General features: G+C 35.5%; 2 protein-coding genes across 3 annotated transcripts; both read right to left on the bottom strand.

Moving 5' to 3' along the window:
* Nucleotides 1-434: 434 nt before the first annotated feature.
* LOC104595344 (RNA-binding protein csdA) lies at nt 435-2739 on the bottom strand. 2 transcript variants are annotated; one of them, XM_010256043.3, is made up of 4 exons: nt 2436-2739; nt 1537-1905; nt 977-1088; nt 435-826 (listed from the first exon to the last, which is right to left on the bottom strand). In XM_010256043.3, exons 2-3 carry the CDS (start codon nt 1896-1898, stop codon nt 998-1000), a joined length of 453 nt encoding a protein of 150 aa, XP_010254345.1. In that variant the 5' UTR covers nt 1899-1905; nt 2436-2739; the 3' UTR covers nt 435-826; nt 977-997. The 2 variants fall into 2 exon arrangements, with proteins under 2 accessions (XP_010254345.1, XP_010254346.1); XM_010256044.3 differs by having other exon boundaries at nt 1018-1088; nt 2436-2735.
* Nucleotides 2740-26035: 23296 nt separating this feature from the next.
* On the bottom strand, nt 26036-27085 carry LOC104595343 (early nodulin-93-like). The gene is made up of 4 exons (XM_010256042.3): nt 26727-27085; nt 26542-26603; nt 26389-26464; nt 26036-26286 (listed from the first exon to the last, which is right to left on the bottom strand). The coding sequence occupies exons 1-4, from the start codon at nt 26815-26817 to the stop codon at nt 26204-26206; spliced, it is 312 nt and encodes a 103-aa protein (XP_010254344.1). The 5' UTR covers nt 26818-27085; the 3' UTR covers nt 26036-26203.
* Between the last annotated feature and the right edge of the window lie 262 nt (nt 27086-27347).

The following is a 27347-nucleotide window of genomic DNA, read 5'->3' as shown; positions in this document are numbered from 1 at the left end:
CCAAGTTGATACAGAATTGCTGGGTTTACAAAAATGCAACTAACGCAAATACATTTTATTTTGTATTGATCAGAACAAGGTTAATTAAGTTGAGTCACTTTAATTTTTGTGCTAGATTTAACTCTCCTTGGACTTGGGACTTGATGCTCAGAGGACTCATAGTTCAATTTCCCAAGCTCCCTTGAAAGGCAAACTACTCATGGATCCATATTCCCTGAATCTTATATCTAATTAATCCCTTGCATTATTTGAAGCCAAATTAAGTTTGAATATGGTGGTCCACGGGCTTGTTCTTTAGTTGCTTTCTAGACATTTAGGAATGCAGAAAGATTTATATCAACCAGACAACCATTCCGTGGACCACCCCATAAAACTATTTTGAGCCCTTAGATATTATACAAAAACCATGAGAGAGAGAGAAGCAGATTGTGAAGTAATGTAAATGCTAAATATATGTATCTCTATTAATAAAAGCAAAGAAGCAGTGGTCCCATAAGCTTCTTGAAAAGAAACGCCATTCATCACCTTGAACTATTCTGCTAGGAACCCTCCTTCCAACACATACAAATGACACAGAGAAGTAGATTGGAAACACCAGAGAGCTACATGGCTATACTTTTTATGAGAAAGCTAATTATAACAACATGCTGAGCAGAACAGCCTTATGTGGGCATGGATATTCAACCATGCTTCACTTAGACACCCTAGGTAGCACCAAAAAAAAAAAAGGAAAACAAAGGTGGTGGACGAAAAAAAAAAGAAGTAACTTGGGATATCATATGATGAGATGCCTTCTCTCCTTAATTCTGTCCTTAGACTGCAGTTCCTGCAATGCCCCAGTTCACTTATGTGGTAAGAAACATATATATATATATATATATATATATATATATGTATGTGCAAAGGGTTTGGCAAATTCTATAAAAGTTAAATAAATGTCAATTAACTGAGATATGATGAGAGAAACTAATCATACCCAAAATTGGAAAATTTATGTTCAATATGAAGGTTTGTTACCGGAGTCCCTTGGAGCGTTGCATCTGTAACATTCCATCCTACTAGCAAAGTTGTGCTCGTTGCAGCCTGACCTGTTACAAATTTAAGGAACAAAACAATATGCATTAATAGGGGAATTTATGCACAGAGAGAGAGAGATGCTAAAAAACAGTAACAAAAAGATGAAACCAGATGTGAAAAACAGTCCATGCAACATTTATATTCTTTGTTCTTTCTTTTTAAAGAAAAGGACAAAGCATAGAATAATGGTGTCTCCACAAAACCCAGTACTATTTATCTTGAAAATAAAAGCATAAATAATAAGAATAGTTATTAGTATTATTATTAGCTAATTTATTTAATTTTTTTTTTTATGAAGAGCTAGCTAGTTTATTTGGGCCAGGCATGTCCCACAGCTTTCTATGCAAAATAGTTGTATAAATCTTATCTCAGTTTTACTTTCTATTTATGTCTTGTCTTGTCTCAGGACTCAGCTAGCGCATCTCACAGAAGAAAGATGGAAAGAATAGTGAGCTTTACCTGGTGCAAATCCAGTCACCAGATTTCCATCCAGAGCGACCACCGCCGCCAAAGCCAAAGCCTCTTGATCGTGGCATGTCGCCCTCAAACCCACCAGCTGACTCATCCTTGAAAGCTCCGCACTTAAAGCAGCTTGACCGGCTTGCAAAGTTATGGGCTCCACAGTTCCCCGCAGAGCAATACCAGTCACCTGGCCGGACGTCCGACCCACTGAAGCCGAACGATGATCCACCCCTTCCCCCAAAGCTTCCATACTCACCTCTCTCGCCGGACCTGCTGCCACCGCATCGCTGGCAGGAGTCCCTCCTGCTGAAGTTCAGGTGCTGGCACGACCTGCAATTCCAATCTCCTGGCCTACTCATCTTCTCTCTGCAACAATCAATAAAAAAACAAATCAGGAAAACATGCACCAGTGACTATAAATTTATAATATATATGTAGAGGCTCCAAATTGATGAGGACATAAAAAAGGAAAAAGATTAAAGCAACCCCTCTATTGCTTAATGGATTACAGATATTAAAAAAGAAACTCAGGTGGTCTTTCTATGCCCTTCTTTATTGAACCATACTTCCACCTCTCTTGAAAGACAAATACATATGCAAGCTACACTAGCAAGTAGCTAGCTACAAACAAGCTCCACTCAGAGTAGAGATCAGAGAGAGACTGCATAAATGGGTAGCTCAAGTTCTTGCATTTGAGCTTCCTATTACATGGGATTGGGTTGAACCCATGTCAACCACATTTGGCAATATATTATATATGGACCTCAACCTTGAATGGAGTTTCGGGTATTCCTGCGACTAAAAGGGTCATAGGAAATATGAGTTCAAAAACCAAGGAAAGACCAGAAAAAAGAGAAGCATTAAAGAGGAATGGTGTTTCATATATGTGGACTCACCTCAGGGAAATGAAGGAATGAAAGGAGGATGTAAGAGAAGTAGTAGAGTAAGTGGGAGTAGTAGATGAGAAAGAAGAGATTGCTGAAGGTATTTGTGATTTGGTTCGTATGGGATGGAGTGGTTTATATACTTGCTTCGACCTCAAAAATCGGGAATAGAGAGGTTGCCTGTGGAGGGTCGTGGATGTTCTTTTTCGTGTTCTTCACCTGGCCTTCTTGATAGTGGAATCACTAAAACCTAAAAGAAGGAAAAGAGATAAAGAAAATTTGAGATGGATTCCAAAGATAGAAAATTTGAAAAATTAGATAAAGCCCTCAGCCCTCTCACTGCTTCTTTTGGACCGCTAGAGGGAGTGCATGCACACATATTCACAAATTTCACATCTAAATTCCATTATTGCCCCTCTTTTCCTGATTCCCCATTCATATATCATTCATCAAAAGCCTTGAAAATTTTATTCTCTCCATTCATTTCTAGAAGGGTTTATAAGGGTCCCTCACTCAGTATTCAGTAAGTGGGGTCTCCTCCCCAATGTGGTCCCCACACTCACCACCCACACGTATAAAAGCATCTGCTCCCTCCCACATGTGCATATGTATCACACGTGTAGGCTTACAGAATATATAGTGGGTCACCTTTAACATTGCAGAATATATACAACTGGGCCAATCGTGAAGAGGCACATCAGCCTGACATATTGGGACCCATGTGTACAAGGTGTATATCATGGATCAAACTCTACTTCCTCATGTCTCATGAGCCATAAATTCAATTCCATCTGCCTCTCTGATGGAGTATGTAACAACCCATCCATCACACCCCCCCCCCCCCCCCTGAGGAGCCGTTGAATGGAATTTCACTATTAGTTGCAGGATTAATGGAGCTAATAAGTGTAGAGATCATTTACAGGCGTGTGTGTGCTTGATTCTTGCTGCCTCCAAGTTCCCCACTTGCTTTATGCCATCAGTGGTTAGCTTGCAACTTGGGCTCATGTAGTAAGTTATGGTTCGTTTGGGGGTTAGGTATTGGAGCCTAGAAGAACACTTGTGCAGATCATCACCCTGGAATCTATTCCAACTTGAGGCAAATCCGGTGCCAAATTCTATTCGCTTCCTTTTGGCAATAATTCAAAAGTCATCCCTAGATTCATATCCAATGCTATGATTAGTGTTTTGGTATCTCAATAATGTCTCCATGTCACTATCCTCAGACCTCCCTCAGATATACATGATATATATATAAGTAAATATTCTATAGTGAGACAATTTTGTGAGGCTATAACTGATATCCACTTGAAAGTTGGAAGCACACTCAACTGGATCAAAGTCAATTAAACTAAACTGAACCTAGTCAAGCCGAGTCAGGCAGAGAAAAACGATTTATGTTCTCTAGTAAAGGTGAAACAAAGCAGGAGGAACTATAACCTCTAACTACAACAGACCTCAAACAAGATCTACTAAACCAGCTGATGCATGAAGCATAAGACCCTTTGACTATGGTGTTGAGGGCCCACTCATTTGCTGACACGAGGAATAGAATCCAAGTCCACGTGAGCACAGTGTGGCACAGGTGCTCCATGTTGACCCTTGATTGGATAAGCAGGAACCCAATCACCTCCCCCAAGTTTTTACTAGACAAAATGAATATTCCTCGCATAAAAACCTCAGAACAAAGAGACCCACCTCCTTATTCTTATCTCTGACTGTTTTTCAATAGCGTCATGTCTCTTTTATATTAAGATGAGAGCCCACATCCTAGGTCTTAACGGTCGCTTAATAAACGGAAAAGATATATAGTTATTGCTTTTCAATTTTGAATATTCCCTTTGGTACTTGAACGGTTGAACCCATATGTCCCACATTAGTCAAACAGAGTTTGCAAACAAACCCAATTCTCTTAACATGACAAAACAATCAAATAACTCCACAAAACTACTAGTTCTCTTCTCTCTCTCTCTTTTTCTCTCTCTCTTTTTTTTTTTTGGGGGGGGGGGGTTGTTAATGCTGTAGTTATTCTTTAGAGTTTGATGAACAACTTATTCTCATAATTCCATCTCTGATCTTAATCTCTTTCTTAATTTTTTGGGAGCATATAATTAGCATTGGATTCAAACTCACATTCAAGATCTTAATACAGGCTTCCCTCAAAATTGATCAGTTGTAGGATTGAATGAATCATAATCACCTTTGCCTTGAATGAATATTAATTGCCAATCCTATGGATATGATGCACGTCTATGGGCTGTATATATGTTGTAGCTCATGCAACATGTTACTAAGCATGCAACTTTGTTTTATTTTGTGGTTTACAAATGCGCCATTACACCCCAAATTTTAAACGTTCTATCTTTTTTAGTGGATCCCTCTATTCAGTACAGGTGGGTCCTACACAAATTAAAGCATTCCAAATATGTGTTCAAGATGTATTTAACTTATCTAATGTACCTAAAGTGGGGTGGGTAATATGTAGGGAAATGGTCTGATAGAAAGTACGTAGTCAAATATAGATTAGACTGTTACAAGTTCCTAGTTCTGGTGGGCATTTTTGACCAGGGACCCACCAACTTTTGTTGAAGGTGAGACATAGGAATCAAGGCCCAACATTCCTTAAGTCCACCATAGTTTCAGAACATGACATGACCTTAATAGCTTAAAATATTCCATTTTTGTGGGCTGTGAAAAGATATGATGAAAGAATTGCCCAAAGATAATGTGTAGATCAGGTTGATGATTCATGTCAAATTATGGCCTTGAGTTTCTGGTAGTGGGGCCCATCAGTGGTGGGTTCCATATTTCCAGTGCCTCTGGGTGATTACTATCTCAAAGTTACAATTTGGTGATAGAAGAGATAAGTTGGAATTGGAGATAAATATACAAGGTTTTGGTTTGCTAGCTTTGGGAGGGGATAACCATGCCCACATGGAAAAAGAAAAAGATAAAAAAGGAGGAAACTAGAAGCTTGGGAGCCCAAGCTGACCAGGTCGGAAATTTTGAGTTGCATGGCTTTAGAAGCATGGTAGAAATGATTTTTATTAATTTTTCTCTCTTTTCTTTTAATCTTAATGAATATGAGAAACCAAGAGAAATTTGAAAGCAGTGAAGCATCTCATCGGTGGTGTCTTTTGAGATTATATTTGATGATGGGTAGAGATAATTAAGAGAGTAGGGTTCAGTTCAAAAGAAAAGAAATGTGAGTTTCGATAAAGATAGTTGAAGCTGATGATGGAAGAGAAGTCTTCGAGGTTATATTTGACCACCCTTTTCCTTGTTCCTCTTGTGTGGTTTCTCCTCTGTCATTTTGTTTTTTCTTCCTCTTTTCTCTTTTTTCTGACTCTTATATTCATTTGAATTGCTCTCTTTCTTTCTTTTGCTTTTCTTTACTTCTCTGCAAAGAGAAAGAAGCATAGAAGATAGAACTTAGAAGCATCAGCCCACCTCTTTTTACCCTCAAAAATATATAAATAAAAATTAAGAAATAAGAAAATTTCAAAACCATAGGAAGATCTGCCCACCATTTTCTTGGGTACCGTTAAAGGGAACCGTGGCAAACTGTAAAACAAAAGCAAAAAGAGGTGTGGGCTGATTCGATTCCCCTTGGGAAATGTTTCCATGCATGACTATGACTAGAACCCCAGCACCCAATGTTTCATTTGTCACTAACGTATTGATATTGCTTTTTCTCTTTCTCTGCCTCCTTTTTCCCAATTCTCCAAAGTGTCAAGTCTAACAAGTAATCATATCTTTTCAAAACCTACACAATAGATATTTAAACTTCTTTTAGAGAGAGAGAGGATGAGAGGGAGAAAGAACCCAACATGCTAATGAGTAATGATCCTCTCAAGTCTCAATGGTGGACCAATTCATTAATAATCAAGATTTCTTTGATCATTGGCCTACCTCTTGGGTCTTGGCTGTTAATGACTGGTGAATAGGTTTGAGATCAATCTACTAAGCTGGAAATATTTTAGTTAAGTGATGACTCGCCAATTAATGCACTCTTCTTGGACCACAAGTGGTTACCATCCCAAACAGGCCTTTAGAGGAGAACCCATGTCAATTCAAGGAGGGTTTTGAATGCTAAAAGCCACCCTTCAATGTGGGCCCCCTCATTCAATGATCATAATCCTTTAGAAGCCGATGCCATTTAATTGATTAAGCAAATACCATTCCCACAACTATTTTTCGATACTTACACAGCAAGAATATTAATTGTAAATGGCATTATGGAAAGGAGAAGAACAAAAGCTGTGGCAATAACATTTCCCAATATCTTAATACATATTGAATAAAATAAGTCAGTGATATGTTCCCTTTTTATCTCTGGGAGTGAGTTGGCAAGAAACTTTCTAAAGCTATTAATATTAGTAATTTAATGACTTTTTTATAGAGTGGTCAGGAATTAAATATTGTTGCTTAATTACACGTACGTATCATCAGGATATTAGTATTTGTTAATATAAAAAAATCAATAATGTAGGTTCGATTTTGAGTTGAGTTGCATGCACGTGAAGTGGTCGCAGGGATTTCAATGACGTCATCACAATGATAAAATTCCCTCCCTTTATTTCCTTCTTTTCTTTTTTTCTTTTCAGCCTCCCAACATCTTTTCATGGTCGAGTCTGAGAGGCCCTAAGTGTCATCTTCGATTCTGCACAGTTTTCCAGCCCAAAGCCTAGAGCCTGAACGTATTTTTAGGGCACATTCTACTGCTTACTCATCACTTCACTTTCGTTTTCTTTTTTGTTTTAGTACAGATTAACCAGCTAGAGAGCGTGGATTATTATGTATCTGAGAGATTGGAGCTTGGAACTCTCCCCTCAAAGTTGCAAACAAATTTCTTGAGGCTACGTTTGTGCTTAAAAAATGAACCGTTGAAAAAAGTGAGCATTGGATTTTTACATCGATTAAGTGACGTTTTATATTGATTTATGATATAAATCAAACCTCAATCCAAATGCCGATAAAAGGCCTAAGTGAGTAGAGTATTGTTTGATGCTATTTTGGATCCTACCAGACTATAAGGGAGTTGGGTTGACAGTTTGACATGGATTTTCAGCTCAAAATTGGCATTGAACTACCGAGAACAAGCCTAATTAACCCAACTTTTTGGATGAAAATAGGTTCTGGTTCAACTCAAGCCTGGATGTAGGTTGCTTCTCCAACTTTTTGAGTTTTTTTCACGTTCATCTAGTGGTGCAAGTTGGACTTGGTTAGGTCAAGTTGATGTCACCCCTAGCTCAACCCGAGATTTTAAACCCACAATCCTATCCCTAACTCCATCTGATTTTCAACCAGGCCTAATCAACCTAACCCAAACCCAACCTAAAATCCGCCAATCCAATTAACCCAACTTTTTTCCCATCCTCTTAAAGTCTCATAATAAAATCATTCAAATTCTCTTCATTTTTGAATAAAAGACCTAAACCGAACTTTTATGGCCATATATTGGTCATATCTTTTAGTGTTATTTGCTTGTTTGATATTTTTATTTGTTTTTAGTACAAAAAATGAAATAGGAAATTTTCAAATAAATATAGTCGTTATGAATATAATGCATCTCCCATTGAAAACATAAAATCATGACACCAGCAATAATAAAGGATCAAATTATGGAATGAAACCACGAATGGCAACTTTGTCATTAGGAATGGGGCTTATGAGCCAAGACAAATGGATATAATGGTATGTAATAGGAGTATAATACATATGTACAATAGCAATAGTAGTAAAGTCGGGTTCAGCTTGGCTTAGGTTACACAAGGGGTAGGGGTCAATCCTAACCCAACACAAAGTAAAGTTGGTTAGAAAAAAAATCAGCCCTATTCTTAAACCAGTCATCAGCCCAAACCAACTTAACTTGGGTTATGTTTGGTTGACGCTAACCCAGCCCAAGTTGTAGCTTTAGGTTTATCATCATCTAAGCCTTGTCCCAACTATATGGGGTCATAATCTTATTTTTCCATTCTATTTTGTTCAATGCCACATCCATCATTAAACTATTATGGGCACTTAAATTAATAGGAAAATTCTTGAACAGTACCCTAAACTTTGGGGGTTGTGTCAAGTCAGTCCCCAAATTTCAAAATGTGTCTAATAGGTCTCTAATGCTAGTTAACCGTTAGTCAACACCATCATGTGACATTAAATGCGCATTAAACAATTTTAAAATGAAAAAATTACCCTTTATGATATTTTTTTAACCATTTTACCCATTTCGTTTGAGTGATATCGTCTGGTTACAATTGATCGTTAAATGGGGGAGCTTGAACAAAGGAGCAAGAGCTTCAATAGTTGATCAATGTCCAGTTTCATAACCCTTTTTCCCCTTTCATTCTTTTAACACTCAGACAAAATGGGAAAATTGGTCAGAAAAATACCATAAAGGGTAATTTTATCATTTTGAAATTATTTAATGCGCACCTGATGTCATGTAACGGTAAGGACCAATTAGACACAATTTGAAAGTTCAGAGTACTGTAGAGACATGTTTTAAAGTTGGGGGACTAACTTGAAACAACCCCCAAAGTTCAAGATACTGTTGAGAAAATTTCCCTAAATTCATTCTTACCATTTCCACCCAAGTCCTTTTTTTCGTCTAACCTAACTTCTCTAACCCTTCAACTTGTAAATACAGTGTGATTTATAATTAAAGTTTTAATTATTGAAGGGTGAGGCAGGTAATTAATTATTTCAACCAAAACCTCTAACCTCTAGGTGACATGAAATCAAGGCCTGAACGTTACAAATCCTACATCTGATGAAGAGAAGCTCAAGTCCCAGTTTGAGAGAGCTATAATTGAATAAAAATCTACTCTAACCTGAGCGGCTGAGCCCAACCTTCACGGACGGCCATCCTTTACTTAGATTGGATTGGAACCCCTACCTTATGGCCTATTAAGAATATTATTATATATTAAGTTGGCTTCATGGGAAGATTGATCTAATTATACCTCTCTACTGCAAAAGCCTAATTAATTATATATATATATATATATATATACATATATTACCTCATGAGCAAACCAATTCCAAATTGTTCTCTTTGCTAAAGAGAATTAGCTTGCTTTGGATTTGTTCCAAAAAGCAATACATTCTATCCAACATATTATCCAATCTAGACAATTAGATGAACTTGGTATCCAAAAAGCAATACATTATATGACTTTGATCCTTAATGATAATATTGTTTTAGTTTTCTAGGCTAAAGCAACTACCTATTATTTTACTCTCATCTTCAATGGTTATTAATCAATGGCTTCCTCATCTCCATTTTTGGATGCTTTTTTCTCTTGCACTCGTATGTGTTCCTCCGCTAGTATATTCAAGAAAAAAGCTATTTTCTATGTGAATTTTAAAGCTACTGACATCGTTTTTTCGTTTGATTTTCCTAATTTAATTTCTTTAAGTTGCAAAGAGGTTTAACAACAAATCCCATGTATCTTAAAAGCTTTCGATATATTAAATGGTGCATGCTAATTTTATGCGATGACTAATTAATAATGCTCATTAAACGGTCCATATTATTTGGACAATTGGTTTATATTATTTGGCCTCAAAAATTAAATCCAATGGTTGAAATTGATGTTGGATTACATCCATAACCTCAGCATGAATAGTCTTGTTTTATTGATCTTTGTTATTTTGCAATTAATCAAGAAAAAAATAAATGCAACTAATCAAACCTCAGCATGATTCTTGATAGTAGAGACCTTTCAAATAATTATTGGGCCCAATTTCTGTTGAACTTGGTCAGCTACAAAATTTGTATTTTTGTAAGAAATATTTTCCCGCTACAGTTCCATTTGGATATTATCTTCTGATTAATACAAATGTTCATGGCATTGCTTGGCGTTTCCTCTTTCTTGGTATTGTTTTTTATTGGGGATGACGTATCCAGTTTCAGATGTAGCAAGGATAAGGATATTAAGAGATAGATATCCCTTTGTAGGTATGGATTAACATATGTCGCGTTTGGCAAGTCTTTCCACACGGGCTTTGGGCTGTTTAGAAGTTCAGAAGCCTGAATTCTGGGCTTTTTTCATTTGTCAATAGAAAGATCTATTCGGAAAAAGCTCTAGCTCATAAAAGACTCCAGAAGCCCAACTTTGGGCTTTTTCAAAAAGCTTCAAATGAAGTTTTTATAGTCTTTTAGTGCCCCGTTTTCTTTGAACGTATGGTACAATGCACACGCTTGGAAGAAAATGGATTATCTTTCAACAAAAACTATCTGAATGTGTAAGTGGGACCCACCAATTGCATGTGGGGCCTACATTAGATATTATATGGGATCCACCTTGTAAAATGTATGAGGGCCCCACATACATGTCCACACATGCATATCTACCAATGGCATATGGGGCCCAACTTGTAAAATGTATGTAGGCCACACATGTATGTCCACACATGGACCCTACATACATGTCCACCAATGGTATGTCGGGTCCACCTTGCAAAATATATGTGGGCCCCACATTCATGTCCACACATGAACCCTACATATATGTCCACCAATGATATGTGGGGCCCACTTTGCAAAATGTATGTGGACCCCACATTCATGTCCACACATGGACCCTACATATATGTCCACCAATTGTATGTGGGGCCCACCTTGTAAAATGTATGTAGGCCCCAAATACATGTCCACACATGGACCCCACTTGCATGGCCACCCACCAATGGTTTGTCGGGCCCACCTTATAAAATGTACGTGGACCCCACATACATGTCCACCAATGGTATTTGGGTCCCACCTTAGAAAATGTGCAGGTCTTATGTGTTAAATGAAAGGTTTGTTGCCCCACACACAAGACATTCACATTACCAAACCGTCTTCTAGCTTTTATGGTTTTTTGTGAAATCTATGTACAATATTTCAACCAGACAGTCTTTGATCTTCCAAGATTTATTTACAAAAGCTCACCCTATATTTGAATCATCGGATCTTGTAACAGATCTTCTGAAAAAGACTTGCCAATTAGGCACTTAATCTCTAGATCTTCTGATTGTATTCTATTTAGGACTCTTCCTAATTTGATCCACGTACAAAGTCTATCTTGTATGAGACCTATGTAAACTAGAACTCTTCTAAACTTTAGAAATACAAAGGAATTCGGCGAACCAAGTCACCAAGCCAGTTATTCTTCTCATTTACTTTACTATGTTAATTATTTCTGATATTCTTCTTGTTCAAACTTTCTTTACTATTTTTGGGTGGGGTAGTGTGGGAAAGAAAGAGTTTTCTTGTTTTGGCTCTTCGGGTAAGGTGGTTGTCCTCCACTGTATTTTGTTATCTTTCTTGGATAATTAATAAAATTTTAAGGTGGTCGCCCCTTCACCTCGAATAAAGAGTTTGGGGTTTAAAAAAAAATATTCATGGCATTGCTGGAATTTATTGGATTTTCATTCTAACGTGAAATATGAGAAGAGACAAAAAGTAAATGCTAATTGGTGTTCATACCATACTTCTTTTTCAATAGAACGTGAAATCTTGAACCATTTGATAGTATTCATGTATACCATTTTAATCCAATATGTAGATCCTAATCAGTTAATTCAAATTTCTTTGTGAATAAAGCACATCTATTACATTAAGTCATGATTAATGTCTAACAATAACATTAACATTAGGTTTCAAAATATGTACTACATGAATAATGTCTGCATATGCTCACATATCTATCGGTTGCTCGTATTGGAAGCTATGGGTTAAATATGGTCTTGTTTTAAATTATCTGTGGTTCGCACTTTCCAAGCCATGGCTCATGTGTTTTTGCAGGAAGGTGAGCACTTGAAATCTTTAATTCTTTAATCTATTCAAGAATTTCTACTTGCTTATTATGCAATCTTAAGTATTAACCTTTGGAAATAGTTTTGGTTTAAATACTATTAGGGCAATCGCACATTCCATAGCATTTGGACCAATTACTAGCTTCTCTGGAGTGAGTTCAATGCTTCAAGAGAGATCATGCGTGTAAAGAAAGGAATTACACAAATTTTTCTGAACATGCACAAAAAAATGTTGGTAGATTCAAGCATACACCAAACAAATTTTCGGCAGGACTCTAAACATATACGAAACAACACCAACATTTTCATTTGTAAAAGAGAAACACTAACCTCTGGATCGAAGATGAAAGGCAAAGAAGCCGACGTGGATGCTTTGTAAACTCGTGCTAAATCTAATACCAGATAAGAAAACAACAAGATTTAGAAGAATCCCCTATGAAAACAGTAAGGAAAACTACGTAAATAAACATTATTAGAATACCTAACGTCGATAAATTCACAACGGGATATTTTCAGCAATCTGGTTATGCTTTAGAATGAGAGATCAATAGAACATGGTGATGCAAAACAGAATCACTTTTATTTTATATGTTCTTAGCCTGTGTTGATTATAAAATGCAACTAAAGCCTGAAGCCACAGTAAAGTAATTTCATTTCAAGTTAATTACAAAATGCTATATGCCTGTGACAATTATAAAATGCAACTCAAATCTAATTTCATTTAAAGGGTCGTTTGATAACACCTGATGCTGAATTGAAAATTTTATTGTTTTATCTTTGTTCATGGGCCAGTTTTTCACTCTGTATTAATAGATTTATCTAAGGCCTAAGCTTGAGCTTGAGCCCGGCCCGATCATCGGGCCTACAACTTAGGCCCGAGCCCGGCCCTCATAAAAATCCCGAAGTTCAAGCCTGGGCCCTAGCCCGAAATTTAGCCCATGTTGTTACTACTGCTGAAGCAGCTGAATAGAGAAAGAGAGAGAGAGAGAAAGATTATAAAGAAAAAAAATAAAAAATGTATATATTAAATTATAAATATATATTTCAATAAATATTATATTATTTATATATTTTATATAATATATAAAATACATATTACGTATTTATAAAATATATAATGTTGAGTCGGGCCAAGCTTTTTTGATAAATCCTGAGCCCGGCTTGAAACACAGTCGAGCTTACTGTTTTAGGCCCAAGGTCAGGTCCGTGGGCCTAATTACATGACCAAGACCGATCGGGGTGTGGGCCGGGCCATCGGGCTATCTAACCCATGAACAGGTCTAATCACTATACCCTTAATGAAGTACAAAGCTTATTACTTTCTTTTTTAAGAGGATAACTTTCTAATGAGACTAATGAGATTGTGGAATCCTTATGGCTGAAACAGAAGTTAAGTAGATTATTATATCCTTAATAGTTTAAGAAAAAATTTTATTGTTTTGTCTTTTAGTGGATAACTAGTTGGAACCCGTGTGATGCATGGGATTTTTTAACTGAATTGCAAATTAGAGTTAATGGGCTTTTAAATTTTGTGGGATTTTTTGCCACAAAATTTCATTACAATATCCCCCATTTAAACCTTCATCACACTAGATGATTTTAATTTGGGCTATCTCATTGGCCAATATATTCATTTCTTAAATGCCCTAGATCGTAACATTTATAGACCAATCAAACCCGACCAAATTATCCAAGAAACCAATACCTCAACAAACCCCATTATCAACACTTGATTTTTGCTCAATTTGTCATCAAAACTCTAATTTACCCTGAACACCCAATCAGACTGTTTTGTTCCTTCTGAAGTACCTAAAAATCCCTGAACATCGTCATCAAACCTAGGACCTCCTAAAATATCTACTCCTGAAATTTTAACCCATGATTCCCCTCCATCTATTCTTTTATCAAACTAAGATTCCCTTTCGAACCCTGTCATTAGCCTAAAGCACCCACAACTCAAATTTCCTTGATCCTAATACCTCTGAATCAATTAAACCATACAATTGAAAGCTAGACACACCAAAAACATTTACCCATAAATTTACAAAATTCCATTTTGCATGCTCTTAGACCCAAATTTCTGTGATTTTGGCCCTCCAAAATTAATCAGATGTTTCCATAAGATTATAGACACCCTAAAAACCTACCCACAAAAATTCAGCCCAAAATACCTTTGTTTGCCCCTTCATTACACCTATATTTCGTTCCAAAGCTTCGCATTGACTAATTCCAGTCCTTTCCGAGTATGCCCAATCTTGGCATAATTGGGCTAATCTGACCCTACCAATCAACCCATAATACTCAAAAGCACAACCTTGACAAATTTCAACAAAAAAATTCCTTTATTTCCCCTCCATCACACCAAGATTCTATTTCAAAGTTAATAAATTAACTGAATCACTATCCCTCTAGATTTGCCTAATCAGAACCTATTTAGGCCAATTTTACCCCACCAATCAATTCAAAAGCCAGGAAACCTCATCTTGTAAAATTTCAGTAAAAAAATACCCTTGTTTACCTTCCATATAAAATGATTTCATTTTGGCCAATCTTATTGATTCGTACATGCAAAACCACTATATATACTTAAATCCATCTCCACCCTTCCTTTTTTTTTAACCCAAAACACCCACCATTAAATTAGGATTTTGTTTTGGCCTCCTTAGACCTAAATTGACTAAAATACCCCACGAGCTTACCAAAATTATCAAAATACTTAAAACAAATAGATAAATACCATAATTAATTACGATATTCTTTAATGACATTTTTGTTATTAATTATGATATTTATTTAATTATTTAATTAATAAATAATATTTGTGAAAATACTATTAATTAACTAATGATATTTTGATATAATTAGTTAGTAATTCATTAATTAATAATATTTTTATTAATTATGGTATTTAATTAAATAAATAATGTAATTAATTAATAAATACTATTAAATAATGTATTGATAATACTATTAATTAATTAAATAAATTAAATAATTCATTATGAGAGAGGAAGAAGGGAGCGATGAGGTGGCTTTATGAGAGAGCAACAAAGGCTAAAATGAAGAGTGTCAGAGAGTTACTAGTTGGGGTAAGGGAGAAAGCTAAGGCCAAGACATGGCATGTTTCTACTTTGGTATATATATGGAGAGATTGGAATTTTTCTATTAAATAACAAAACAAAGATAGATTGATTTATACATAAATATTGAATATATATTTATCACAAAAATACATTAAATATAAATTTTAGTATATATAAATATACAATAAATATAGATTAAGATTTTAAAATTATTATTAATAAATATCAGTTTTCTAAAAGTTATTTTCTAGAATTATTAATTGATATAAGTTAAATAATGTTTTTATTATTATTAAAATAATAATTGAAATTATTATTCTATTTTTAATATCTGTTAAAAACATTTTTTGAAAGTTATTACCTATTTTTGTTATTTGAAAGCTTCAATACCTCTAAATTATTTAATCTATTTTTTTTATTATTTCAATAATATTTAAACCTTTTAAATTATTTATATTTTATATTTTTATTATCAAATATTATTAAATCTATTATAATTATTTTTTGTGTTTTTGATAAAATTTTTAAGGTTATTACATAATTTCTTTATTTAATCTATTTTATTTGTTTTTAAATAATATTTAAAATATGATTTAGTTATTAATTTTTTAATATCTAAATATTTAAAATTAGTTATTTACAATATTATTCATCTATTTAAATAATATGACTATTTAGTTCACATCCTATGGACACTTCCACCCACATTTTACATGTACCCCCAATACAATTTCGCCACATCTTATAATTCCTAAATTTCAAAATTAATGGGACTTAATGATGCAGCAATTCCTCCATTTCTCCCTCTCTTTTCCTTTTCTTCTCTTACTTCTCTCTATGAATTCACATCTGCACCCCACTGCACATCTCAACCGTGTATTGAGAACATCTCCCAATGACAAATACAGGAGATGTTCCCATTACAAGGTTTTGTGGGGTGCAGATGTGAAGCTCTCTCTATCACTATTTACCTTGGCAGCAAATAGAAGAGATAGGATCTACTCCTTACAGAGTATGCCTCGCAACACGTTTCAGTTGTGCTTCTAGAACATCTCCCCATGAATAAAAATTTATAATTACAAAGATGTTCTAGATGCACATCTGAGGCGTGCTCTGTGAGAAGCAGATCCAAACTCCAATTAGAGCACTAGAATGATGGCAACCTCCTCTCTCTCTCTCTCTCTCTCTCTCTCTCCATTCATCCACCATTGCCACTACACCGTTGAACCAGCAATCATCGTCCTCCATCTCTCTCAATAGCTCCATCATCTCTCAGATGCGTTAACAGAACTCCCCACCACACATTAGTAGTGTCTACTTATTTGAATTTTTTTCTTGAATTTGGATTTGGGTTGATGGGTTTCGTGCTAGTGGGTCAAGGTTCAAAGTATCGGAAACGCAAGGAGCATCAGAAAGCCTATTTTAAGAAATGTATTGGAATACGTTTTAGATACGCATGGATATAGACGAAAAATCAAGATACACATAAATATGATAGAAAATTCAAATAAATCATAAAAAATATATTTGTAACAATACTTACAAGTTTTATATGATTGTAAATAAGTAATTTAAATGTAAAAAAAAACATAATTTAATGTTTATATAAAATGTGACATATCAAGATATAATTAGTAACCGCTAAAAAAATGATGAAATAACTAAAATGTAAAAAAAGCAAAAAAAAAAAAATTAAATGTGAATGTATATACATCAATTTTCAAATAACCAATATAATTTATGGGTGTTAAAATCTAGTGACTAAGGTTCAAGTCTTACTATTGTTAACATTTGTAGTTTTTATACTAACAAAACAAAATTAATGAGAGAGAGAGGATCATTAATTAATCGAATTAACGAGAGAACTGGAATTAGGCGCTAAAATTCAAATTTGAATTTAAATTTATATTAAGTATAAGACTAATTAACTAACTAATGAAGGAGAAGTTAGACATAAGTATAGGAGTAACAAATGGCATTAATGAGAGAGATTTGGTATTAATTATAAATTAACCAAATTAATGGAAGAAGGGAAACCAAAATGATTCGATTTGTATCAGCTTGTTTCAAGCTCGTACTGATCGATACATATCCAAAATAGTCCAATATGGGCCCGATATGTTACAAAAAGATACAAAACAAATGATTTATACACGTTCCGTGTATCAGGTTCTTATCAGAATGGTACATATCGACCGATATGTTACTATATTTTAAACCTTGTGTTAGGTGTCTTTCTCATCTTTCTGAGAAGGGGTTTTTCCACTGTTGCTCTATTATTCTACACGAGTTACCTTACTCTTTTCAATCTCGACATTAATTGACATTCAACAAAGTGGTGAAAATGAAAAATGGTGTTACTATTACTTCATGTGGCTGAAAACGTTTGACTTCAAGAGAGATTGCAAATGCTAGCAGTAGAGGAGAGCGAAGAAGAGCCTAATTGTTAATCTTAGGGTCTGTTCATTTTCTCTTAACTCTTATCTCTTAAGAGGAATCTTTTTAACTTTAAGAAAAAAATGGTTGTTTGTTTCCTCTTATCTCTTATCTATTTAGGCTCGATTTGGAAATAGTACAAATACAAATTTATAGAGAGCAAAACGTTGTATTTTATATTGTTTTGTGTACTACAAATACAAATATGTAGTGTGCAAATACATAAAAAACAATACAAAATACAAGGTTTTGTGCTCTACAAATTTGTATTTAGTACAAATACAAATGTGTAGTGTGCAAATACATACAAAATAATTAGGCTCAGTTTGGTAGGAGTACAAATATAAATATGTACTGTGCAAATACATACAAAACAATACAAAATACAAGGGTGCTCTACAAATCTGTATTTGCAATCTTTCCAAACTGAGCCTAAGGCTACGTTTGGTTGCAATGCAAACGCAAATATGTACGCTATATATTTACCCATTTTTTTTGTTCATGAATGCAAATACAGTTCACATTTTTAACCGTTTTTGCATTCATCCTGTTTGTTTGAAATCGGTGCAAAGATGTGGGCCTATCATTAAATGCTCCAACTATCTTATTCTTCAATAACTCAACTTTGGTCAAAAAGTTAATTTTCAAAGGAACACAAAATTGTATCCAAAAAATAGGTACAGTAATGCTCTCTTTTTAGAGTACAAAAGTGTCAGAAAATGCATTTTTACTCCGATAATCATTACTTTTTTACGTTTCAAACAAATGCTTACAAACGCGAACCGGGGTGCATGTATCGCAAGCAAATGGATCCTAAAGTGCAATCATACAAATTTTTATTTTTCAAATAATCCTCCCAAAAAGACAAACAAACACTCTCATATATGGAATCAAAATGGATATTTGATAATTTTCAGAATGCAGAACAACATTCTCTTCTATCAGAATTCAAACCAAGGAAAAATTCACCAATACCAATATACCTTTTAATGTAATTATTGCAATTTTAGATATCAGGTTTCAGAGACCCTTAAACCTGATATCTTGAAATTCCAGTTATAGGATATGATCTGTATCGATAAGTTGCATTGGCATTCGGAAAAAAAATAGAAAAAAGAAACCTCTATAATTTTTGTCATTCTTATATATGTGGTGTTTGTATATCACCCATTCACCGTCTGAATGGGTGATGAGTCTTGTAAATAGAAAAACAGCCAGAACGGGATCAGACGACGTATGTTTCCCATTTTTTTCCTGTCATTTTCTGTAAATTTCCTTTCTTCTCTCAACTACGGGGTTTTTTCAGGTATTGATGGCAGTACAAAATTGATCACAAGGAAATTAGAAGATAAATGTAGTGCGACTGCTGGGAAAAGGTTCTCTCGCATGCAGAGTAAAGAATGAAACCTAATACAAGAGAGTTTATGGAAGATTAAATTAGTTTTAAAGTCAAACTTCCGTTAACACTGATGTAATAGGTGGACCGAAGGCGAAGGGTCCTTAGGATGCGAGTTCCTCACGGATATCGTATTCTCATCCTCTACCTTTGGACTTCTGGAGTCTGGAGTTTGGACCCTGGGTCCCACCAATAGAAAATTGTCACACCACCATTTACTTTTGAAACTCAAATTTAATGGAGTCTTAACTGTAGACTACAACTGAAAAAAAATAAAAAATCTCCACCCTCCAGGCTCCAATTCTTCTCTCTCCATAAATATGGTAAATTAATCTAACTAAATACTTAAATTTTATTAATTACTCAATTTTATAAACAAATGATTTTACAATTATAATTAATAACTATAAAGTAATTAATAAAGTCATAAAAATACATTTAAGCGAAATTAAATAACTTAACATATGATATGCACTAAGACATTTTATCAAGTGTATACAATTGGAGCCGTTGGGGGGAGGAAAAGAGGGTGGAGAGGGATGAGAGGGAGTGGTTGAATTCTTGGAGAGAGAGAAAGAGAATGAAAAGAGAGAGATGTAGATGAAAGGGCCCAGCTTGGCCTAAAAATTATAGGATTGGTCCTAAGTTTTGGGTTTAGACTTGATTTGGGCCTGGCCCTGCAAAGTTTTAGCCCAAGCATTGGCCCAATACTTTAGCTTAGCCTAAGCTCACATTAGACTCATAAATTTCCAAGTCAAGATTTAGCCCAACCAAATGGGTATCTCTTCCCCAAATGTTTAAGCTCTGCAATAACATACTCTTACACTAGTAGTAGTAGTGGAAATTTTTGGAAGGGTTTTGATCAATCAAAACCCTCTGTGAATTTTAAAATGCCGCCTAATTGATTACCACTTTCATGATACTGGTTCATTGGTTACAAGTTTTCCTGGTATAATAGAACTCAAATGCTGAGATTGTAAAAATAAATTCAAGTAAAAATCATCAAAATATTATATATTATTAATAAAATGAACTAATAAAGATGACTCATATTATATTTTATGAGCAAAATGGATTGAATATACTTCCGGAAAGACATAGTACTTAAAAATCCAAAAGACATGGATTTATAAGTTTTTTCTGGTGCTCAATCCATATCTTTTTTTCGTAAAGAGAGATTGATCTATATTTGATTCAATTACAAACGGATTAAATTTGGATCACCCTTTAATGGAATTCAATTTAAATCCTAATTTTCACAATTGGACACCATTAGCAGACTTAGCTAGAAACAGTTTTGGCAGGAAATATGCTTCTCTTAAAGTTTTTGCTTTTTAATAGAGTTCTTAATAGTTGATACTTGATACATAGAGGAAAGAAAATATAGAATATAAAAAACACCATTTTTTTATTTGAACATGTTATGGAAGATTAAGAAGGGGTGCAATTAAGGTTTAAAATATCGATATCGATGGAAATGTCGGACATCCAAATATAAGAAACATATCGGAAATATTGTATGAAAATATTGTAAAAATCATAAACATGGTGGAAACAATGTAAAATATGCAAAACATAAAATCTATTTTATGAAATGATAAAAGAATCTTAGGCACACCTTTTTAAATCACTATCTTATTCTATATCATTAAATAAAGCTATGAAACTAGGGTTATGGACAAAAGAATACATTCTGAAGTTGTTCTATAAACATTAAGATTCAGAGTTTCATAATAGAATGTGTTAAAGCAAAATTTAGACTCATAGAAAATGTAAATGATTGTAATAGATCAACCACATAATCTATTACACAAACAAAAATTAATATTTAACTTCATGTTTGAAATGAATATTGAGCTAGCTAAAGGTAGTTATCATGTAAGTTAGGTGTAAAATAATATTGTTACTTCACATATCTGGAATATTGTCACCAACTTATGTTATAATACTCTTGAACTCTCCAAAGTATTGGTAATGTTCATTGGAGAATATGTTGATCCCAATAAAATTTCATGTCTATCCATGGAAGTGAAAATGAAAATATATTGTGGAAACTATTCCACATAGTGCTAATTATGTTCATTGGGGAAATGTGGATTCCAATAAAATTTTATATTGCTAACTATGGAAATGGAAATATATCGTGAAAATATTAGAGAAATTAGGGACATTTTAAACCATGGGTGCAGTGCAGTTTGTAAATAAAGATTTAAAAAGCTGATCACATTTTCAAAAACCAAGTTTTGTGAAATTCACTTTTTTTTTTTACATTTTACACATATATTTCATGGTCTAAACTAAAAAGGGTAAGATTTCCTTTTCTCAGTGCTTTTAACTGAATGTTTTTCTCATTGAAATTCATTACTCTTTAACACCAAGCAAGTGTTCAAAGGCAGAAGCCCTCCTGCATGAGGGCTTTGTTTAAGCATATATGTTAGTCTGTATGTTTTTATATGTATTAATTAGATTAGATTTTCAAAGATCATCATGGTTTCAGGACTTTATTAAATCTTTCTTCCCATCTAATAGATAAATAAAGCAAAAAAATAATACATACTTTCTGGACAAAACCTGCTAGCTGTTCTAATCTTTTACCCACAAGAATACTACCCTGGGATGCTATAGCTGTTCTAATCTTTTACCCACATATTTGCATATTACCATTTATGGAGAAGAATCTGGATATGCTCGTCGTAAAGCGTTTCTCACACCTCCCGTGGATAGGTGTGGGTATATTCTTGTGGGTAGCTGTACATTGGAAATATTTCATGTATTTGCATGTTATCATTTATGGAGAGGAGTTGGATCTGCTCCTCATAAATTTGCCGGATATAATTTTTCTATTTTCATGGAGTTCCCAACATAGTGAAATTGTTTGGCACTCTAAATGCTGAAATTTAAACCAACGGAGGGCTGGCTTGTTGGTGTATTAGTCGATTTATTCCAAACTTCTAACATTGATGCAGAATCAAATCTCGCAACTAGCACTTTAGGGAAAAAGGGGTCAGGGGAAGTTATTAATGGTGTATAATATCGACTAAAAAAAATGCTGAAATTCATGAAAATAAAAATCACTCTTTAACCAAAATATTTAGTGCTCCACTTAAAGTTGTGTACGGAAAAACAGTAGAATTGGACCCAAAAGTGGGTCTCAAATCTCTAAGAATAGGAAAATGGGTCAAGATGGCAAGATCCATGAAAATCCATTAGTCAGTAATAGGGGTGTTTATTATAATGTTCAAACCGTAAAATCGGATTGAACTAAACCATAATTTGCAGTTCGGTTTGGTTTGGTCTAGACTTATAAAATGATTTGGTTCGATTTCTTGAATTTTATAAATCAAATAAAACCGTAATAAAATGGTTTGTTTTGATATAAGAAATTTTGAAACCATATTTTACCGATATGGTCTGAGATGCCCGTGTTTGAAAGTGCTTCTTTCAGTGTTCATTGGGATAACTGGATAAATGTTTAAAAGATTACAGAAGTAGGGGTGCAAGACGGACAAGCTGAGCTGGGTTTAAGGTCAACCAACAGCCAACCCTAAATATTGGGCCTAAGGCCTGATGCCGGATTGGGCCCAAGGTCAAGCCCGATCTTTGCAACCCATGCCTAGCCCAAACTGAAAATTGACATAATTGGGTTTGGGACCAGACTTGGATTTGTTAAATGGGACCAAATGGGCTTTAAATTGTGGACCCAATTTAGTATCACTAATTTAAAGCTTAAGAAATTTGTATAATTTGTATATACGAATGTGTTTGCATGTATACAAATATGTGTATGTATGGTTTCTTCTCTCTCTGTTCAGAGAGAGCCTCTCTCTCAAGGTTTCCTTTTCTTTGTTCATTGTTTTCATCTTCTGCCATCGGTCCACTAGGGTGGTTACCCTTGGGGAGTCCCCCCTTTCCCTTTTATTTCTTCCCTAGTTTTTTCTTGTTTTCTTCTCCCCTTCTCCCCTCTCCTCGTTCATCTCTTTCCCTCCTCATTCTTTCATTCCATTGTTTCTATTCTTCACCCTTCTCCCATCCCCCATCATTTTTCGCTCTCACTCGTTATTCTCCTTTCTTTTGTTTTTTTCTTTGGTTCTATTCTGCAGGGATTTCAGGGATTTTGGTACAAGGGGCTAACTCTTCACGCATTTGGTGTGAAATGGTGGCCACAATCGCTGCTTTGATTTGCTGTCCATGACTGTTTCCCGACTATTTTCCACTACCGGTTGCAGTTCTTGGTAGCGGTTGCGGTTTCTTGGTGGCAGTTGCCTTTGGTAACAGGTGCAGTTACTTGGGGATTTGTTGTTCTTTGCGGTTTTCTCGATCGTGCTACTTTGTTCTTTCCTTTGACTCTTTGAGGGCCCCTCCTGTCTTTTCCCTTAGTTTTGGTTGATGGAGATGCTCTAGAATGATGCTTATTCTGTTGGTTGTTTTCACCGTTTGTCAATTGCACAAGTCATTTATCTTCTCTTTTATCCATATTTTGTTCTAAGAATTTGTTTCTGGGCTTTCTTGTTTACCAACTCTTTATATTCATGCAAGTTTTTTTTTTAGTTGTGAATGGATTCCAGAAAACCCATTTAAAAGGTCGCCCATTTTGAAACAAATAAATTCGGATCAGCTGGACTCTTTGGCTGTTGGTTGTTAGTATCTCCTACCAACAACATACATTCCAACAACCTATCAATTTGATCTGGCACTGCACATCTCACTATGAAACTGGGGCCCATCATAAATATGAGATTTGTCATGTATGACATGTCCCATGTCTTATGATGTTGGTAGGGTGTTGGAATGTATTTTGTTGGTGGGTGATTTGGATTTGATCAACAGGGCAGACTGGAGCCTATGATAAGACACTCTACACTAATGATAAAATTTAGAATTTGGATATGCTCCTCACAGATCATATCTCACACTGAAATCACAGCCACATTCCATCGTGTACAAGGAATATCTCCCCATGAATAATAAATACAAATACGAGAGGTATTTCCGATGTACAACCAAGACATACTACGAGGTTACTGTGAGGAACAGATTTGAGCCTAAAATATATGAGATTCACACTGAGCAATTGGGATCTGCTCCTCACACCGACCTCATAATCACATCCTAATGTGTATTGGGAACATCTCCCATGAATAATAAATATAAGGAGATTTTATAGTTCAGTCCACTTCTAAGGTAGAGTTAGAATTTGTAGGAATGGACTGAATCCTGCCCGTGGATTAATGCCAAATTTATGAACAGAATGCGGTTTATATTAAATAAGGTAGATATTTCTTGCTGTGAGATTGGTGTGAGGCGTGCGCAATTTAAGGAGGAACAGATCCGTTCTCCACATTGAGAGGTTGAATAATTGTGGGCCCAATATATTTTAAGTCTGGCGTACGTGGAATCTTATCACTGGTTCCACAGCCTACCAAACCGTTAAATGTTCAAAAGACCCTACCTATAGTCTACAGAGCCGATTGATGAGAGCTTGAGCGGGGGGATTGAGGTGTTATCGCTAGCCCAAGGCAACATAACATCCTCACGCTAGCAAGCTGCATGTCACCCAGAACAGAGTTGGTGATGTCTATAATCACCTTTCTAATATCAAACTCTCAACACATCTTCCAAATAACAGAAACTGATGGTGATGGGGAGAGCAAGACTTACAGTAAGAATTGCAGAAGACGATAGCCGCTTTCGGCCCGGCGACGACACCCCTCTGTTGTTACAGAATAAGAAACCAAATTGCTGATCAAAAAGGAACTGAAAAGCGAAGAAAAGAGAGCATATGCCATGGCCAAATCGCTTTGCCACGGCGAGTTTCTGGTTCAGTGAAGGCGATCCATTTCTCTCTCGAGGACTGAACGGATTTGTTGTTGGCGTTAGAGTTTGATGTTTTTCAATCGAAGGTCGGAGTCCGTTGTTTTCCTTCCGTTACTGTTGCCGGAAATGTGTACTTGTGCCCGGTTCATCGTCGTCGACACCTGCCCCCATTTGGCTGAGACTGTAATGCTGCATAGAATAGCTTTTTTGAAACTACGGGAGGTGGGCCTTTAGAAAACCAACGGCGGTTGTGTTATGACATACGATACCTCAGAGCATTGGTAGGGTCGTCCGGACGTAGTAGGCACGTTAGTAAGCATAATCAAAGACAAGGCACATTAATTGGGACATGTATCACACGGCTAGGAAACCTTGTGATATTTTCATTGGATTTCAAATTCCATTTATCAATACAAGTTGATTGGGGCCCAGTCTACCAAGTTCACAAGATCAATTGCCATATTTTTATTTGTTAAATTCATTTATTAGTTTTAAACTAGGAAATATGTATATCAACAAACATAAATTAAAATTTAATGTTATAAAAAATAATATTAAACATTAAATCGTCAAAGGGTTCAATGAGAAACTGGAGCATTTCTACGTGTTTAATTTTAATTTGCATATTTTGGATTTGAATTTTGATGATCAGAAGAAACAGCACAAATACCCAGTTCAATTCAGCTTCTCAATAGTGTTTTTGAGGTTCTCCTGTTTCCCCTACAAATACGATCAGACCAATTTCATCCCAAAATTATCATGGATAAATGGGCCAAGATCGTTAGTTTATAAGCTTTAATTTTCATAATAGTTTGTCCTGAGTTAAACCCAAGTTGGTTCAGGGTTGAACAATGATCACTGCAGCTCCAAGATTTCCATTAGCAGATTTCATGAACATGTTCTATAAGTATTTAGTAACCATGTAAATTATTAACGTATTATTACCTTCTTAATTATTAGACCTTATTTTACTGAATCGATCATCATCACTAAAAATAATTAAAATAAAATTTGGGAGACGGTTCTGGAGTTCTTGTAGACTGTAAGACCAATTACCTTGTCCATTGGAAATTGAGACAAAGTAGAGTAACATTTCTATCATATATTTCCATTTGTTATATTGCATTAATTTTGGATATACTCATTTACACACAGCAAACCAAATTACAAGCAAAAATTAAGTGGGTAAGGAAGAAGATGCAGAAGAACATCAGTCATCAGAGACTGGATTCTGCACCGGTGGTTAGAGGCTATTGCAATTCCTTGAAAGAGTTCTTTCTCGCCGTTTTCAGAACAGTCTTATCTGCTACCACGAAGTATGCAGAACCGGCCACTGTCAACCAAGCAACAGATCAATTCATTAGCAAACACAGAAGCAAATATTGACAGAGATGAAGAAGAAGCCGCTGAGAACAAGATGATCATAAGGCCATACCCGTTGAGATGATGAGAGCCTGAGCAGTTGGGTTGAGGTTTGCTTTAGCCCATGGCAGCATCCTCACACTAGCAAGCTGCATGTCAAGCCGAATATCAAATTCTCTGTTCATCTTATGTAATTAATGGAAAGTGATGGGAAAGCTAGACTTACGGTAGGAACTGCAGAAGCAACGGCAGCGACGACAGCCGCTTTGGCCCCAGCGACGACTCCCTCTGTTGTTTACAGAACAAGAAACCAAATCACGCACTGATCTATATTTATATATACCCATAACAAGATGAGCATATAGCTTCAGGTAGAGCTGAAGAGCAAACAAAGGAGAACAGAATAAATACCATGACCACATCGCTTTGCTAAGGCGAGTTTCTGGTCCAGTGAAGCCAATCCATTTCTGTCAATGGTGGACTGAACTACATTCCTTGCCATTCTTGACAACTGAGATGATGACGGAAAAGAATTGATGAGAGAGATAAGTCTTATTGAAAGTTATACTTCAAGGCTCAAGACACTGAATGGAGTTGGGAGTTGAGGCTCGTTACTTATAGTGTGAGATCAGAGAAGGGGAGAGAATGGTGGGTCTGGCAGGGTTGGGTGGTTTTTGATGTTTGGTTCCAAACCAAGATCGGATTCTCCTGTTTTTCCTTCGTTTACTTTTGTGGGTGTGGGGCAGACGTCCTCGGAGCTGATCCCAACGACGTCCCCCCATTAATGGTCGCTTGGTTTTCTCAGACTAGGGGAGGGGGCCCTGTAAAACCAAGGGCGGTTCTGGAATGATATTACCATATTTATCCTCCCATCTCCTCGATATCTGTAGCATAAACTATAAAGTAATGTCGAGAGACAAAAGATGTCAATTGGTGACAATGATGGGAGGATCAATCAGAGATTAATTTTCTGAAATTAGTGGATAATGCAGCGTTAATCCAATCCCACTATCCATGTATCCCAACTTGTTG

The sequence above is a fragment of the Nelumbo nucifera genome, chromosome 2 (genome assembly GCF_055504915.1).
Source record: "Nelumbo nucifera cultivar China Antique chromosome 2, China Antique-T2T, whole genome shotgun sequence".
Taxonomy (NCBI): domain Eukaryota; kingdom Viridiplantae; phylum Streptophyta; class Magnoliopsida; order Proteales; family Nelumbonaceae; genus Nelumbo; species Nelumbo nucifera.
The sequence above is the reverse complement of the archived record's forward strand: the minus strand, read 5'-3'. Positions and strand labels throughout refer to the sequence as shown.